The sequence below is a fragment of the Cyprinodon variegatus genome, unplaced genomic scaffold (genome assembly GCF_000732505.1).
Source record: "Cyprinodon variegatus isolate N-32 unplaced genomic scaffold, C_variegatus-1.0 Scaffold498, whole genome shotgun sequence".
NCBI classification, from domain to species: Eukaryota; Metazoa; Chordata; class Actinopteri; order Cyprinodontiformes; family Cyprinodontidae; genus Cyprinodon; species Cyprinodon variegatus.
This window is the reverse complement of record NW_015150951.1, coordinates 497,979-512,202: the sequence shown is the minus strand read 5'-3', so window position 1 is coordinate 512,202 and position 14,224 is coordinate 497,979. Positions and strand designations below refer to the sequence as shown.

General features: G+C 36.5%; 1 protein-coding gene across 2 annotated transcripts in view; it reads left to right on the top strand.

The window, feature by feature from the left end:
• LOC107094661 (hexokinase-2-like) overlaps window positions 1–14,224 on the top strand; it is a 59,232-nt gene that overhangs the window by 42,582 nt on the left and 2,426 nt on the right. For both annotated transcript variants that reach the window (XM_015390426.1, XM_015390427.1), the window contains 4 exons: window positions 3,676–3,775; window positions 3,909–4,092; window positions 6,491–6,646; window positions 11,853–12,089. In XM_015390426.1, coding sequence (XP_015245912.1) covers window positions 3,676–3,775; window positions 3,909–4,092; window positions 6,491–6,646; window positions 11,853–12,089 — 677 coding nt within the window. The remainder of the gene's footprint in view (window positions 1–3,675; window positions 3,776–3,908; window positions 4,093–6,490; window positions 6,647–11,852; window positions 12,090–14,224) is intronic.

The window sequence follows — 14,224 nt, the reverse complement described above, 5'->3', positions numbered from 1 at the left end:
CATTTTGTCCCGTAACGCTCGCCGTACTGTTGGGGGGGAGAAGCGGTGGGGGGAGATGTTCATGTTGCTGCGGTCTGCAGTCTGGACGTTAGATGTCGCTGAAAATTACACACTGTAGCTTTAAATCTGTGTTTTTTTCCCGTTATTTTATGCAGGACAGTTTGTTATACATCAGCTTGTACTCCTAAATTAAGCCAATCATATATCAGCGGTCATCTGTCAATTACATTTTTTCAGTCATAGCTTCTTGATTCATATGTCGCAGCTAATATACGCTAATATACGCATGTATGATGGAGGAGACTCATCCATGACCTCAGACAAAAAAACTCTCCTCCTCTTAATGTTTCCGCTGTCCATAGCGTTCCTTGACAGTGTCGTTTCTAAGTCACCAATTTAGTGCCACTTGGTCCCAATGGAATTTCCCATTGGGAACCTAGTAGCACTATGTAGCTAACTGGTTAGCAAGATGCTTCCCAGAAACCAGTCACATTCAAACTTGCATGCGAACCTTCCGCCACAACAATCCCGCCCCCTTGATAATCGACCAATCACATTCACTTTATTAACTCGTGTAAAGTCGGACACCACTCGGGAGAATTGGGAAATGAAACGTTTGGAACAGCCGCTGAGTAGCAGAGCCTGTTGCTTCATTCAAGTCCAGCTGAAACAGCAGTGGTGGACTCCAACCATGACTGTAGAGAAAAAAAATAAAAGCTTTATTTTACTTTATTATTGGACTGATTTTCCCCCCAGCTCGTACAACAGTTTATTACATCCAAATATTTGCTGTTGTATTCTAAATGTTTGCTGTTCTGAACTAAGATCAGTCATTTCAGCATCTGAAACAGTCGCTTTTTAAATGGTTGTAAAATTATTTCTACACAATTTTCTTGAACTTGATAAACTTAATAGACAGAAATGTAATTTCAATCATTTTTTCCGAGTTAACCTCCACAGTGTGAGAGTTATTTGCCATTACTGGTCATTCATTCCCATCACGCCGGCAGCACTAATATCACTCTGATGTGGTTTAATTAGACGGTACAATAGAGCTGCTGGCATTTTGACTTAATGCTGTTAGGTTGTTATAATTGGTGGGGCATTTGGATGAGTGTTTATTAATCCAAGCTTTAAGACAATTGGGTTTTCTCCAGGCTTATTTACCTCGTCTTATTAATCTAAAAAATGTGATTAAATTCATGCTTTCCTCCACATTTTGTGGAAACGATAAACATTTTTTCCCCCACTTGGACAGTTATCTTTATCCCAACCCGAGGAGGGAACATAAATAGAAGACTTCTGTTTGTTGCTGCTGCCATTTTTTAACCACTTATTTGGCAATGTGAGGCTTACTTGTTTATTCTTTAATGCCTTATGCTAAATGTTCAATTAATTTATTTCTTCTTATATGTGAAATGTATCCGTGGTCACAGAACTTCCAGTATACTTTTATTCTTTAAAGAAGCATATAAGTGTTCATGTTGTGACACAGGTTTCTGCTTGCATTCTCTTCTTTCCAAAGATGTCACTTTAACTCTGGCAGTCCTTTTTAACCTCTTCCGAGAGTTTCAGAGTGCTTTATGGGAGGCAGAGATTCAGTGTGTGGGATGTTCGGCGAACATTGCCTAAGGCTTTCATACAGATGAGGTCACAGCTTGATTTCGAGTTTGATTTCTGCAGGAAGGCACAGAGGGGAAACGGAAATTCTAATTGAAAGAAGCCAACGACCTTTAGTCCAGATTTTCGACCTGCATTAGTAGGGCAGAAACCGAAAGCTTAGACGTTTTATTTTGTCGATTGGTGTAGAATTTAAAAAGGAGTGAGTGTATGAAGGTTAGGGAAAGAGGAATCCTTGCCTATGAGTTAAAGCGATGAGCAGTTAAACTCTTTCGAGGTGCTATGTGCAGTAGTCTAGTTGTTAAAAAAAAAGAAAAAAAAAAGAAGGGGGATGGTGGAATTTAATTTCATTTTTTTGGAATCATCGCTGCCTAATTAACATAGTCCATAAACCTAAAGCAATATGCATGGTTTGGTTGTTACATGTCCCTGACTGGCATGCCTATCACTGCCCCTATATAGTTAGGGACAAATGTCCCACAGGTTCATAGTCATGGTAGGACACTTCTTTGATTTTATTTATGAAGCTCAGGCTACTCGTAAGCCCACAGCCCACCAAATTTTAAAAGGGCAATATTATTGCCATTACTGTTAATATATAGTAGAAATTTTACATATTCAGTAAGATGTCACCGGGGATCGTATGGGGGGATGGTCATTTTAGGAGGCGAATGATTTGTAAGATTTTTGAAGGAGGATGCCATTCTTCCTCATTCCCCCTCAACTCGAGTACTGGCTAATATGGGCCCCATCTAATTCCTGGTTTAATACAATGACAGATCATTTTTGTGGTTCTTCATTGTTTAATCTAAATACCCAGAAAAAAGTCCATGATTTAAACCTTAAAATAAAAAAAAGTTGAGATTCAAAAAAAAAAAAGAGTGGCAGAGAAAGGCAGAAGATAAGTCCTTAGGGTCTATTCATTCGGCATAGGACTTGGAATCCTGAGGTTGTGAGTTCGAAACCCACTGCCTCTCTGGGTCTCTGAGCCAGATCCTTCAGACCGCACACCTGGCGCTGCACAATAGCAGCCCACTGCTCCCCAGGGGGATCGTTTAAATGCAGAGTTAATTTGGTTACTCTGGACTCTGTGACAGTGTGATGACAATAAACAAATAAGAAAGGTGGCAAAAAAAAAGCTGGAGTTACCACATCATTGTCAGTTACTACTTCAAGACATTTTTCAGCCATGCTTTTTCTAAGCATTTCAAATTGCCTGCTTTTACCATGTGGATACTAAAGTTACCTAGCTCTTAAATTAGTTCACATTATGTTGTGTTAAAAACACAAACTTCAATATATTTTGAGGCTTTTACATGTGAGAAACTAACACAACTAACATCAATGCTTTATGTTCTAGAACCACATTTTGCTGCGTTTTTCAGAGTTTCCTTCTACCGATTTTCATAATGTTGTGACTGAATGTTTGGATTTATCATGACTGCTCCTTAGTCATGAGGTTTTTTTTGCTCATTGATGTTCTCCAAAACACCTACTGGACTGTCTCACAACACCAGAATAAAAAAAAAAATCAGTAATTAGCTGTTTCTACAGACAGCTGGTTGTGCTGTATTTTACTCAGTGGTTTCAGGGTAATTGCGCCTGAAGATTTTATTTTAGAAAAAGAAACTAAAACATTACATTTACCACTTCATGTTGAGTTGCATTACAAAATCTAACTTATGCTGTGGTTGCAATGAGATCAAATGTGGGACTCTTGCAAACAGCTATATGTGGTTTATGCCTTACGGTGAACCTGCAGCCGAACCTGCAGACTTACATCCTGCCTACATTTCATCTATAAGTCAAATATATGATAAGCTCCTGTTTTGCTGATTGTAGAGGTCCTGTGCTAAACTGCATTATATGAAGACCATTTAAATAACTCCTATGCTTTTCACATAAATATTTTGGCTTAATTTGGGTTATACTTCTTCACGCTCCCCCTATTGATCATATGTGTGAATAGACTTTTTTTTCCTTTTTTTTTTGGTTTCTTATATTGGTTTTGTAGTTGTTCCTATCTGTAATTTGGTGTTGTGTTTCTAAATCTAGAAATTTGACCTGAACTTTGTGGCGGTGGTAAATGACACAGTGGGGACCATGATGACCTGTGCCTATGAGGACCCCCAATGTGAGCTGGGCCTTATTGTAGGTAAGTCAGTGTTTTCTGTTCTACCTTGCTTGGTTATTATAACACGTGTTCACTGTGAAGGAATCTTCTTTAATGCTTTCACCAACATACTAACATCATTAGCATTTTTTTGATACCTCTGTCTTTGCCTCAGGCACAGGAACCAACGCCTGCTACATGGAGGAGATGCACAACATTGAGACGGTGGAGGGAAACGAAGGCCGCATGTGTGTCAATGTAGAATGGGGAGCGTTTGGTGAAAATGGTGAACTGGATGACTTTTGCACAGAGTTTGACCGTGCTGTGGATGAATGCTCCAATCACCCCGGGAAACAGAGGTATCTGCATTTCAATTGAATTAATTTCATTTATATGACACCCTTTCACAACAAGTCAACTCAAGATAATTCAATCAAATCATGCAGACGAATTAGTTCAAAGTTTTCTTAATGATATAATAATACGAACAAACTCAAGAAGAAAGAAGTTTAAATGCTCACTATAGCTTCATTTTAAGCATCCAGACATCTTAAACATCTGTTTGACAGTTTGTTTTTCATACACCTTTAACAATCAAACTTGACAATAAGAAATTGTGCAATTCACAGAAATTGGCTTATGAAATATTAATTATAGCCGGTTTGCTAAACTGTATCGTCAATAGCTGTTTTTAGGTTTTACACCATACTAAAGTACAGATTAGAGGTTAGCTAACCTATGAGTAAAAATGCTTTTTACAGTTTTGGTAAAAAAAAAAAAAAACTCAAGTTTACCTTAAACAAGTTTACCTTGTTTAAGCAACTAAGTTAAATACAGTTTCTGAAAATTCTTTTAATGTTTAAAATGGAACCCTGATAGACCTAAAAGACCTTAAACGGTTTTAGATTTTATCTGCTAAAGTTTGTTGAATCCTAGTTTTATGTCAAGACCAGTCCCTGGAAGGTGCACAGCCTCAACTCTAAAATGGCAGCTACATGACTTACAGACAAACACTTAGAGTGTTTTCCCCCCTTTACAACGGAGCAGACAATGGCGACGCCACAAGGTCGGATTGGCTGCTAAACCATCCTGTTTATCTGTCATCTGGTTTGCTCTGCTTTGTGCTGAAGACTCCTCTCATGTGTGACATGCAGGTGTAGTTTGAAAAGAAAAAATCAGGACACATAAATATGTCAGAAAGAGGAAAGGAGCAGCAGGAGCAGAGGCAGCATTTAGTACACAGGAACATGTAGAAATACTTTGGATTCAAAGACTCAAGAAACATGATAATCCACACCACCAAAACAACAAGAGATAAATAAAAAAGGAGGCCTTAATTGGTATTAAAATGTCTTAAATCAGTCTTTTGTAGGACTTAATTTTTAAAACATCATAAATAGGATTATTTTTATATGATTTATTTTTGTATTCTAAATAAAACATTCAAATTTACTTTTTTTTTATTTAAAAAAAAAAAACGGCTCGCCATTATTGGTTCCGTCCCGATAACGGAACCAATAAAAGCGTTGTTGCAGCCGGGACATTTGGGAAATGCGCCATTTACTTTTTTTCTGGAAAATCTGAGCAAGTGTAAATGTAATGAAAATTGTCTATCCAGCCAAGAGTTTTCTCCATGGCTAAAACTAGGGAACATATATGAGGCACGGTGTATTTTGTGCAAGAAGTCATTCAAGCTCGTAACGATGGGAATTAAGGCAGGGGAGTCAAGTGCGAAGCGCAAAACACAAAGCGTCAAAATCTATTTCTCAGCCTCCACTCACCAAACCAAATATACTAAGAAAACGATACAAAAAAAAATTGTAAAAAAGACTTAGCACTGGTTATGTTGTGGCTTTAAAACTGATTTGTTTTGTTCCCTGCTTAAACAAAGTTTGTGAATTCAGTTAAATAATTGTTAAAATATATCTGTCCTTTGTGTGTTTTTAGGTTTCTTCCTGTAAGGGAAGCTTTTCAAAATTTGAAACATTAGTGCAGTGGTTTATGTTAAAATAAAATTTTGGGTTAAGTTGTCGCAAGCAGGTTTTTCTTGTGTTTCTTGCGAATTTGGTCTTAAACTTTTATTTCAAGTGGCCTGAAAAAGTCTTAAAAAGTCTTGAATTTAACTTGCCTTATGCTGTAGGAACCCTGGATAAATGTTTTACCAGCAGGTGGAGCCATTGCGCGCAGCTCCAAGCTGACACCAAAAGTTCAAAGCCCCACAGCTCTGGAACTGTTATAGCTAGAGGTCTAAAATTTTCTGCACGTGTGGTTGACACGATGTAGAACAAATGTATTACAATAAAACCTGCTTTTTTTCAAGAATGTCTTTATTACTGCTGTTCAAAAAAGACCTATCATTTCCGAGAATAAAAAAACAACAACTTTGAGTCATGTTTGAACTGATGCAGGTTGGTCTGTGTTCTACTCACCCAATTTTGAGGGTGTTAGCTTTCAAATAATGTATTGCACATGTAATTTCTTCTAACAGTTCCAAAGTTAATATAGGTTTATATAATTAAAGTTTTATATAATTTTAGATTGTGAATCTTTACTGTTTAGTCGCTGCTGGTGTAGATATTTATAAGTACAACCTACATGACAGTAATCCTACATGAGCTGGAAAGGACATTTCTGTGCGCCAAAAACTCTGCAGACAGCGGGAAAATATGTCCTTAAAGAACAGCTCTCTGACAGCACATGGTACAGTTTGGCAGGTGTGAAAACTTTGCTGTTAATGTGTCTTTTTTTTATTTTAAGGTATGAGAAGATGATTAGTGGCATGTACCTGGGAGAGATAGTGAGGAACGTGCTAATGGATTTCACCGCTAAGGGTCTGCTGTTCAGAGGCAAACTGTCAGAGCGGCTGAAGACCCGGGGCATCTTTGAGACCAAGTTTCTGTCACAGATTGAAAGGTGAGCTATCCAAACAAACAGTCTGTCTCTGTTTCCTTCTCTCAGCCCCTTGTGTCAAGGTAATTGTGTGAAAAGAAGAGAAAAGCATTTGAGACCTTGCAGATCTACCATGGAGCTACAGCTACAATACAGAAGAGGATCTAGTTTATTACTACTGCTGCTCTGCTGTTGCTCTTAGGTTCCACCTTTTAACAGTGTTACCTTTGGGAGCAACCTTTTTATTTAGGGTTTGTTCAAAATCTCTGAGTCCTGCCTGAGAATAGTACGAGAGCGTAAAAGGTTACAACAACCACATGCAGAGATGAAGCAGCACCACAGCAGGAATAGAAACATGTTTTTCTACAAATAGTTAAAATGACAAGACTAATGCTAAGCTTTCACTACAGCAGCTGACCTGACACCCCTTGATAAGCTCAGACAAGGTTCCAGAAGTATTTAGACGGTTTATAGGGGTCCGACTTTTTAAACCTGCCTATATGGTTCTTAAGAACCAAATATGGTAATTTAATAATTTTATAAATATAAATATATAATGCATGTTTTTGTTTTTAATTGAAGAATTGTATTGAATTTCATTGAATCTAAACATATCAGTAGTGCGTATTTTTAGGATCTGCATTAACTGTCATATGAGAGCCTTTTTACATAATATTCCAAAAGTATGAAAAATCCCCTTTTTACATAACTTTTAGTTTAATTAAGCTTAAAACCTAAAGATAAGGTTGCAGTTCTTTAGATGTGACACAATACCTTTCAGTATATTGATAAGAATTATAAGTTGTTTTAAGGTGATGTAACATTTCTTGCTTTAAATAAGTTTAATTTGGCTGGATTAAGGAGACAAATGACATCATTAAAAATAAATCAATTCAGGCAGAAGGAACATGCGTCGATCGACATAAACCACCCCTCTGAGGTGGATTACATTTTCATTTCGATCCTGCTAATCTGAATTTTCTTCACTGGCATGTTTACATGGCACATATATAATCACATCGGCTCTGAATTCCAATATTTTATTTTATTTAATGGTAGCTACTGATGACACTAGGTAAACGAGGTAAACGCTTCCACTCATGGTCCTTCAGTTTGAGGGAATTTATTATGGAAAGTCCTTGAAAAGGCTTGAACTTGTTGTTAACTGAGGTGTGTGAATCTTTTATACTGTTCATTTTATATTTACAGGAGCTTAAAAAAAAACATGGAAGGTTAAAACTTCATCTAAGGGGCAAAAAAAGACTCTTTTTGACTTAAACTGTAACCTGTGTTTGTATTTGGTGCTTTTTTGGTTAAAAGTTGTATTTGTGCTTTATTCAAAGAATACCCTTTAAAAGTTATTTCAGCCAAAGAGGGATAGAACCAGCTAAAAGATGACATGGTGTCCTCGTGTTTTTCAAAAAGCTTGTTTTTGTCCTTTTATTTTTTGTGAAAAGATTAAAATGAGGCTTCTTTTTACTTTTTAAGAGGAGCTAAATCCATTTCTTTCCCTAAGAAAGACATAAAAAAATATATATACTTTTTTTGAATAGTCAAGTTTAACAAATTTACAAAATTAGTATCATAGGTGATTCAAACACTTTACAGTACAGCCCAATGCTCTGAAGGGCATCTCTTCCAGCAGAGGATCAGTGATGTGATGTGAGACTGATCACGTGTGGGTGGAAAAGCGCCGCTGAGGACTTTAGAGTGTTTTGCTTTGATTGACGTTTTAGTCACACTTGACAGATTTTTTTGTTGCTGGTGTGACCAATGTTGTCACACTTTTGAGCTCTGTGGGCATGTGTCAAAGTTAAAACATGAGATTTTCTTTCAGTTGCTCCTTAAAGAAAGCATACAAAACAAGTGTGGTTTTAATAAAAACAAATATTTCATCAATTCATGATCTTGGTAACACAATAAGTTTGATCATTTATCAGTTTGATACTGTTTCCCATTGTTTTGATTTGTGTGATTGAGATCACATGAAGCCTGTATCCCCTGAGAACCAGGATTCAGATTGCATATAAATTACTTATAAATGAAATGTAGGCAGGATGTAAGGCTGCAGGTTCGGCTTTAGACATAAACCACTTATAGCTGTTTGCATTCTGTTCTGTGGCCAGCCTGCACACTTTTCTTACCGAACCGGTAGTTACAAACATTTAGGGTCTGATCTTCAAAGATTCCTAATAAGTGTTGAATTGCATGTGTCTTGGAATAAGTGTAACTATACAAATGTTGGTGGTTCCACCCATTAAAATGAGCTGATTGCCTGTTTTGCAGGCGGTTAAAAGTGATTGTAAACGAAAGATGAGTTTCTAAACCATAAAGTTGGAGATGATGTTGATAGAAATGTAATGAAAAATATCATAATGCTAAATAATTAAAATGTACCGGAATGCTACGAACAAAAGTAATTAATAAAATGATGAAAATAACTGAAGTAAAATTTCAAAAATTAAGATATCATGAGAAAGTTGTATTTGTTGATTGCTTTGCAAATACTTATATTTGCATATCCTCCATGAAATTGCACAGTTCGGTCACTAGAATATGAGCGGCATGTTGGTTAGCGCACACTATCTGCTGAATTGCAAACATAGATCACTTTGCACCTTTCTTTTTAAATCTCTTCTGCGCTTATAAACTTGTTTTTGCCTGCTTTAAGATGTGCAAACCTTGTGGGAATCAGGCTCTAATGGCGTTATGCTGTACCATGTTTTCAGTGGCGCTCCCATAGTCTAGTCCCAGCTGTCATTAATAAGCTGGTTCTGTGCAGCTGCTGGCCAGTCACTCACCTTTCTGGATCTCCTCCTCACCCTATGAAGGAGATCTTCCACGGCGCTCAGCTGAGGGCAGCTCCTTTCATTTCAGTTTTCATCTGTTCTTCAGTAATTGGAACAGCAGTTGTCACCTTCTGACCAACCTTCCCACTAATGGTGTTAAATCCTATCTTAGCCCTCTGCAATTTCAACATCTTGTTTTTGATGCCAACAGCATATATTTTAATTTCAGTTTACTGCAATAAATCAATGATTTACTTCATATTGTGTCTATAAAGATATAATAACTCTTAAAAATATATTTTAAATATTTAATCTCTTACTAGAAGCTATGACACCTAAACATCACTGATGGAAAGAGCCTCTAAATAGCTTAACGTAGGAAAACAGGGTCATTATTACTGACAACCTGCCTGTGATGAGATCATTTACTGAGTACAGTACACTGGGAAAGGATTTATGACCCCTCAACATTTTCTGCATTTAGTCCTAAGACATTAAAACATTTATAACATTTTAATCTGTTATTTCATGTGGTAAATTAGCACCTTGTGCACAACAGTGTGAGGTAAAAGGAAAAGAAACCGAGGCTATTCCAAACCGTTTACAGCTAAAAGTCTAAAATGTAACCTTGTATTCTGCTCTGTTACTCTAATACCACTGAATAAAACCAAAGGTACAGTGGATTAGAGCTCACTCCTATAAGCTAGCGTGATTCCAGCTGTTCTTTGAGCTCCATCTTTTCCACTTAGAGCAAAAAGGCAGGATGCACCCTGGACAGGTCGCCAGTCTGTCACAGAGCAACACACTGCAATGTACTCACACCTAAAGGCAATTGAGAGATGCCAATTAAGCGAACTGTGATGTTTTAGGGCCGTGGGAGGAAGCAGGAGTTCCCATAAAAAACCTGCTACAGACTGCACCTTCTGTCAAGTCTTAGCAGCATTTTTTTAGAGCGCAAAATGTACGTATTGTGAAGACCAAGGAACAAAAAATACAGTAAAATATAAATAGGTTTTGGGTAGGTTTATAAAACTAAATGAAAGATCAGACATTAGATTGGCAAGAGTCTGAAACTGGTGGAGATGATCTTTGTGATAACAAAAATGTGCACTAAGCTTTTCAGAGCTGTATTTATTAAGAAATAAACAACAAAAAAAACTTACTTTTTGCTTTTTGTAGGTCATAAAAACCCAATAAAATAGCCTCCATTTTTTGGTTGTAACGAGACGAATTTGAAAAGATCAAGTTTTATGAATATTTTTCCAAACAACTGGTTGGTTATGCATCTGTTAGCTAACCTAAAGCTCTACTGTTTCTGAAATATTTGTGCAACTGGAAGCTGTAGCAGTATGGCACAGAGCCTGAGCCTTTTATAATTATAAATGAACTTTATTGATCTCACATTGGAGAAATTTACCTCTGCATTTTACCCTGGGAGTGGGGATCAAACTCCGAATTTCAGGAATCCAAGCTCTATGCCTCAACTATTAGGCCACCACTCCATCACTCTATTGCTACTATTTAAAACAAATGTACAATCTTAACTGCTGAAGTTTGTCCTTAAAAAACATATTGCATGGAATTAAAATAATATCCTTTACACACAGTTTTACAGGCCGTCATAGAGAGGTTGGGATTCATGAACTTGAAAAAAGAAAACACTAAATTCAGGGAAACTTCTAACGTATTTTCTAACATTTCTTACTTTCAGTCATGTTTCTGCTTTATTTTAACACCGCTGTGATCTGCAGTCTGTTGGCCATAGTATTAGTAGAGCTGTGCTACAAAAATACATATTCCTATTTTGGATTTTTTTTTTAACCAGCAATCCAGTTTGAGGAATGGACTACATCAGATCAAATCGAAAAGAATTTATCGTCAGAGTCAGAAGTGAATCGATTCTTCAAATTTGTATCGATATCCAGCTCTTGTATTTAATTTCTACAGCCTTTCTCATAGTGACAGTTTGAATGACTCTAATCTTTTATTTTTTGTTTTTTTATTTTAACCTTTTTTATTTCATTTTAAGTATTTTTTAGCTTATTTAAGCTTATCCGTGTTTAATAGTTTATTTTAAGTTTACTGTCATTGTCACATGTAAAGCTACAGCATTTTGATGAGTTTTGTTTTAATAAAGTGTTTAATAAATAAAGAATGTATGGTGCCGTATGATTCTGAAAATAAATCAATCAGCACCAAACCTCCTTTCATGTGATTCTATTTTTATTTTTGAAAAGCTGAAATGTTTAGCTATTAAAAATATTTCACAGTTTTAATCCTTCTTTAGCTAAGAACTTAATCAGTCAGTGAAAAACCCTCAAAATGTCTGATTTCTTTCACAAATGGTTTTCAGAGTCCTGTTGTGATTGAGCTAAAATGAATGAATGTCTAAATATGGTCATTATTGGTCCATGAACGTGTGACTGTTCCTGCTCCCACAGCGACCGCCTGGCCATGCGTCAGGTCCGCTCCATCCTGCAGCACCTGGGCCTCACCGGCTCCACGTGTGACGACAGCGTTCTGGTGAAGGAGGTGTGCAGCGTCGTCGCTCGCCGTGCAGCTCAGCTCTGCGGCGCCGGTCTAGCTGCTCTGGTAGACAAGATCCGACAGAATCGCAACCTGAATCAGCTCTCCATCACTGTGGGAGTGGACGGCACCCTTTACAAGACGCATCCTCAGTAAGGAACACTTTATTTAAAAACATTTTTTAATTTTATCAAGTCAGAATTACATGAATGCATTAAAGGATTAATGTTTGTGTTGCTGTTTTGTTTATTATTTTACTTTAACACAAAAAACTGAAACCTTAAACCATTTTTTGGAGATATTTTGGAAGAATAGAGATCTTGAGATATGAAAACCTCAGTATTTTTCCTCAAGGTAAACTCTTCCATTTTTTTACTGTCAACTTTTGGTGCCTTTATGTTTCTTTGACTGATTAAGTAACTTGAAGCTATTTACTGCGTTTAATTAGCCTTGCAGGGAATTGTCTTCGTTTTATTCATTTTTTTATTGGACATTTTAGTTGCGATGCAGAAAACAAGCTGGATTTGCTTTAAGGCAGCCGGTATGCTATGGATGTAGCATATCCTGTTGATTTTGTTTATAACACCTTTAAAACCCTCTAAGCTCACTATAATTTAAGGGTTTCATTTCAATGTCAAATAACATTAACATTATTTATTTGAGCTGCTTTGATATTTTCTGACTCAAGATTTCTGATGCTTAGTGTTTTGTTTCCAGCTTCTTATAGCAATACAAACTGATAGGGTGGCTCTCTCTGATTTCCGCATTCAAACACTAAAAGAAATTGTTCACAAATAGATAATTGGTGACACTCTGTGTGATTCTGGTTAGATAAAATAACAAATGGTCAAAAGTGCTTAGAAATAGATTTAAGCTGCAAAACCCTATTAGATATATTTCCTACTGAGTTCAGATGGCTTTCATGTTGTTTTTCTGACTGAAAAAAGTTAAATCTAAAAAAAGAGAATCAGATCTTTAGGTTCAAAAACCTTAATATCTGAGACACTATTCTGAAATAACAAGAAAGTAGATATTTTTTAAAAGGAGCTACTTTTTGCACATGTTCACCTGGCACTGCTTTGGGTTCTCGATACAAACAGAAACATTATCAGACAAGATGCCACCAAATAGTGGCCATGCTAACAGTGTTAAAGTTAGCGTCTACTTCGTAGCTGTGAAAAATAAAATATCGTTCCAGAGTGAAGACAGTAAACACTGAAGATTGGTGGAGACGATCGTAATGGCACTTAACTGATCAAATTTATGCAAAAATGAGAAGAAATAAACATCATCCACATCTGGTCTGCCCTGTTCTGAACTGACAGGCTTGAGCTAACCTCTTTTACCTCTGGGAAAGCAGAATATGTCATAAAAGAGATGTATACAGAGGATACAATGAGACTCTGAGCACAGATACCTTAAGAAGGCCAACTTGCTGCTGACACTGGGAGAACAAAACAAACTCGCCTCACTGCAGACCCTGATAAGAAGCAAATCTTTAGGAGCAAGGGTTTCCTCGCATAGATGGTGCAAATACTTCAGGATGGACATTTTGAACGATGACTGCTTGGTTTAGCACACAAAAGGCAAAACGTGGAACCCAGAGGTTTCTTTTAAGATGATGTTCTCAATCTTGGTGATATTAGATTAGAATAGAATAGAATAGAATAGAATAGAATAGAATAGAATAGAATAGAATAGAATAGAATAGAAAATCTCTTTGTTGCCCCACAATATTCTGGTGTTTATTAAAACAGATCAACTATTTTGAATGTCAATCAATAAACAGAATAGCCGATCTAAAGCTTCACGTAAAAGTTGTGCAAAGTTGTGAGCTACGTGAGAAAATGGAAAAAGATGAACTCCGATTTCAGTAGATGAATTAAAAATGGCCTTCATTCTGCAGCTGCTCCAATGGAGGTGAAAGTCCTGATAAATTTAAGCTAAGTCTTGTCTTAAAAAACAAGCAGTATTAGTTTTGTCTGCTATTTACATTAGGAATAAATTGAATTATTAGGAATAGCTTATAGTTCTCACAGATTTTAAATCATATTGCTAATGATGTTGCAATTAAGGTTAATTTGCACAACATTTTATTGCCTGATTCTACTCTTAGTTTCTTTAAAATTATTGAAAATGAAATGTTAAGTCAGTGCAAAAGGGGGGATTGTTAGAGTTAATGACAAATTATTTTCTCTGTTTCTGATAATAATATTTAATGTTATGTGAGCTGGTTGTTTGTTCGCTCTTTTTTGTACTTTTTTGATATCTCTTTTTTGATATCTCT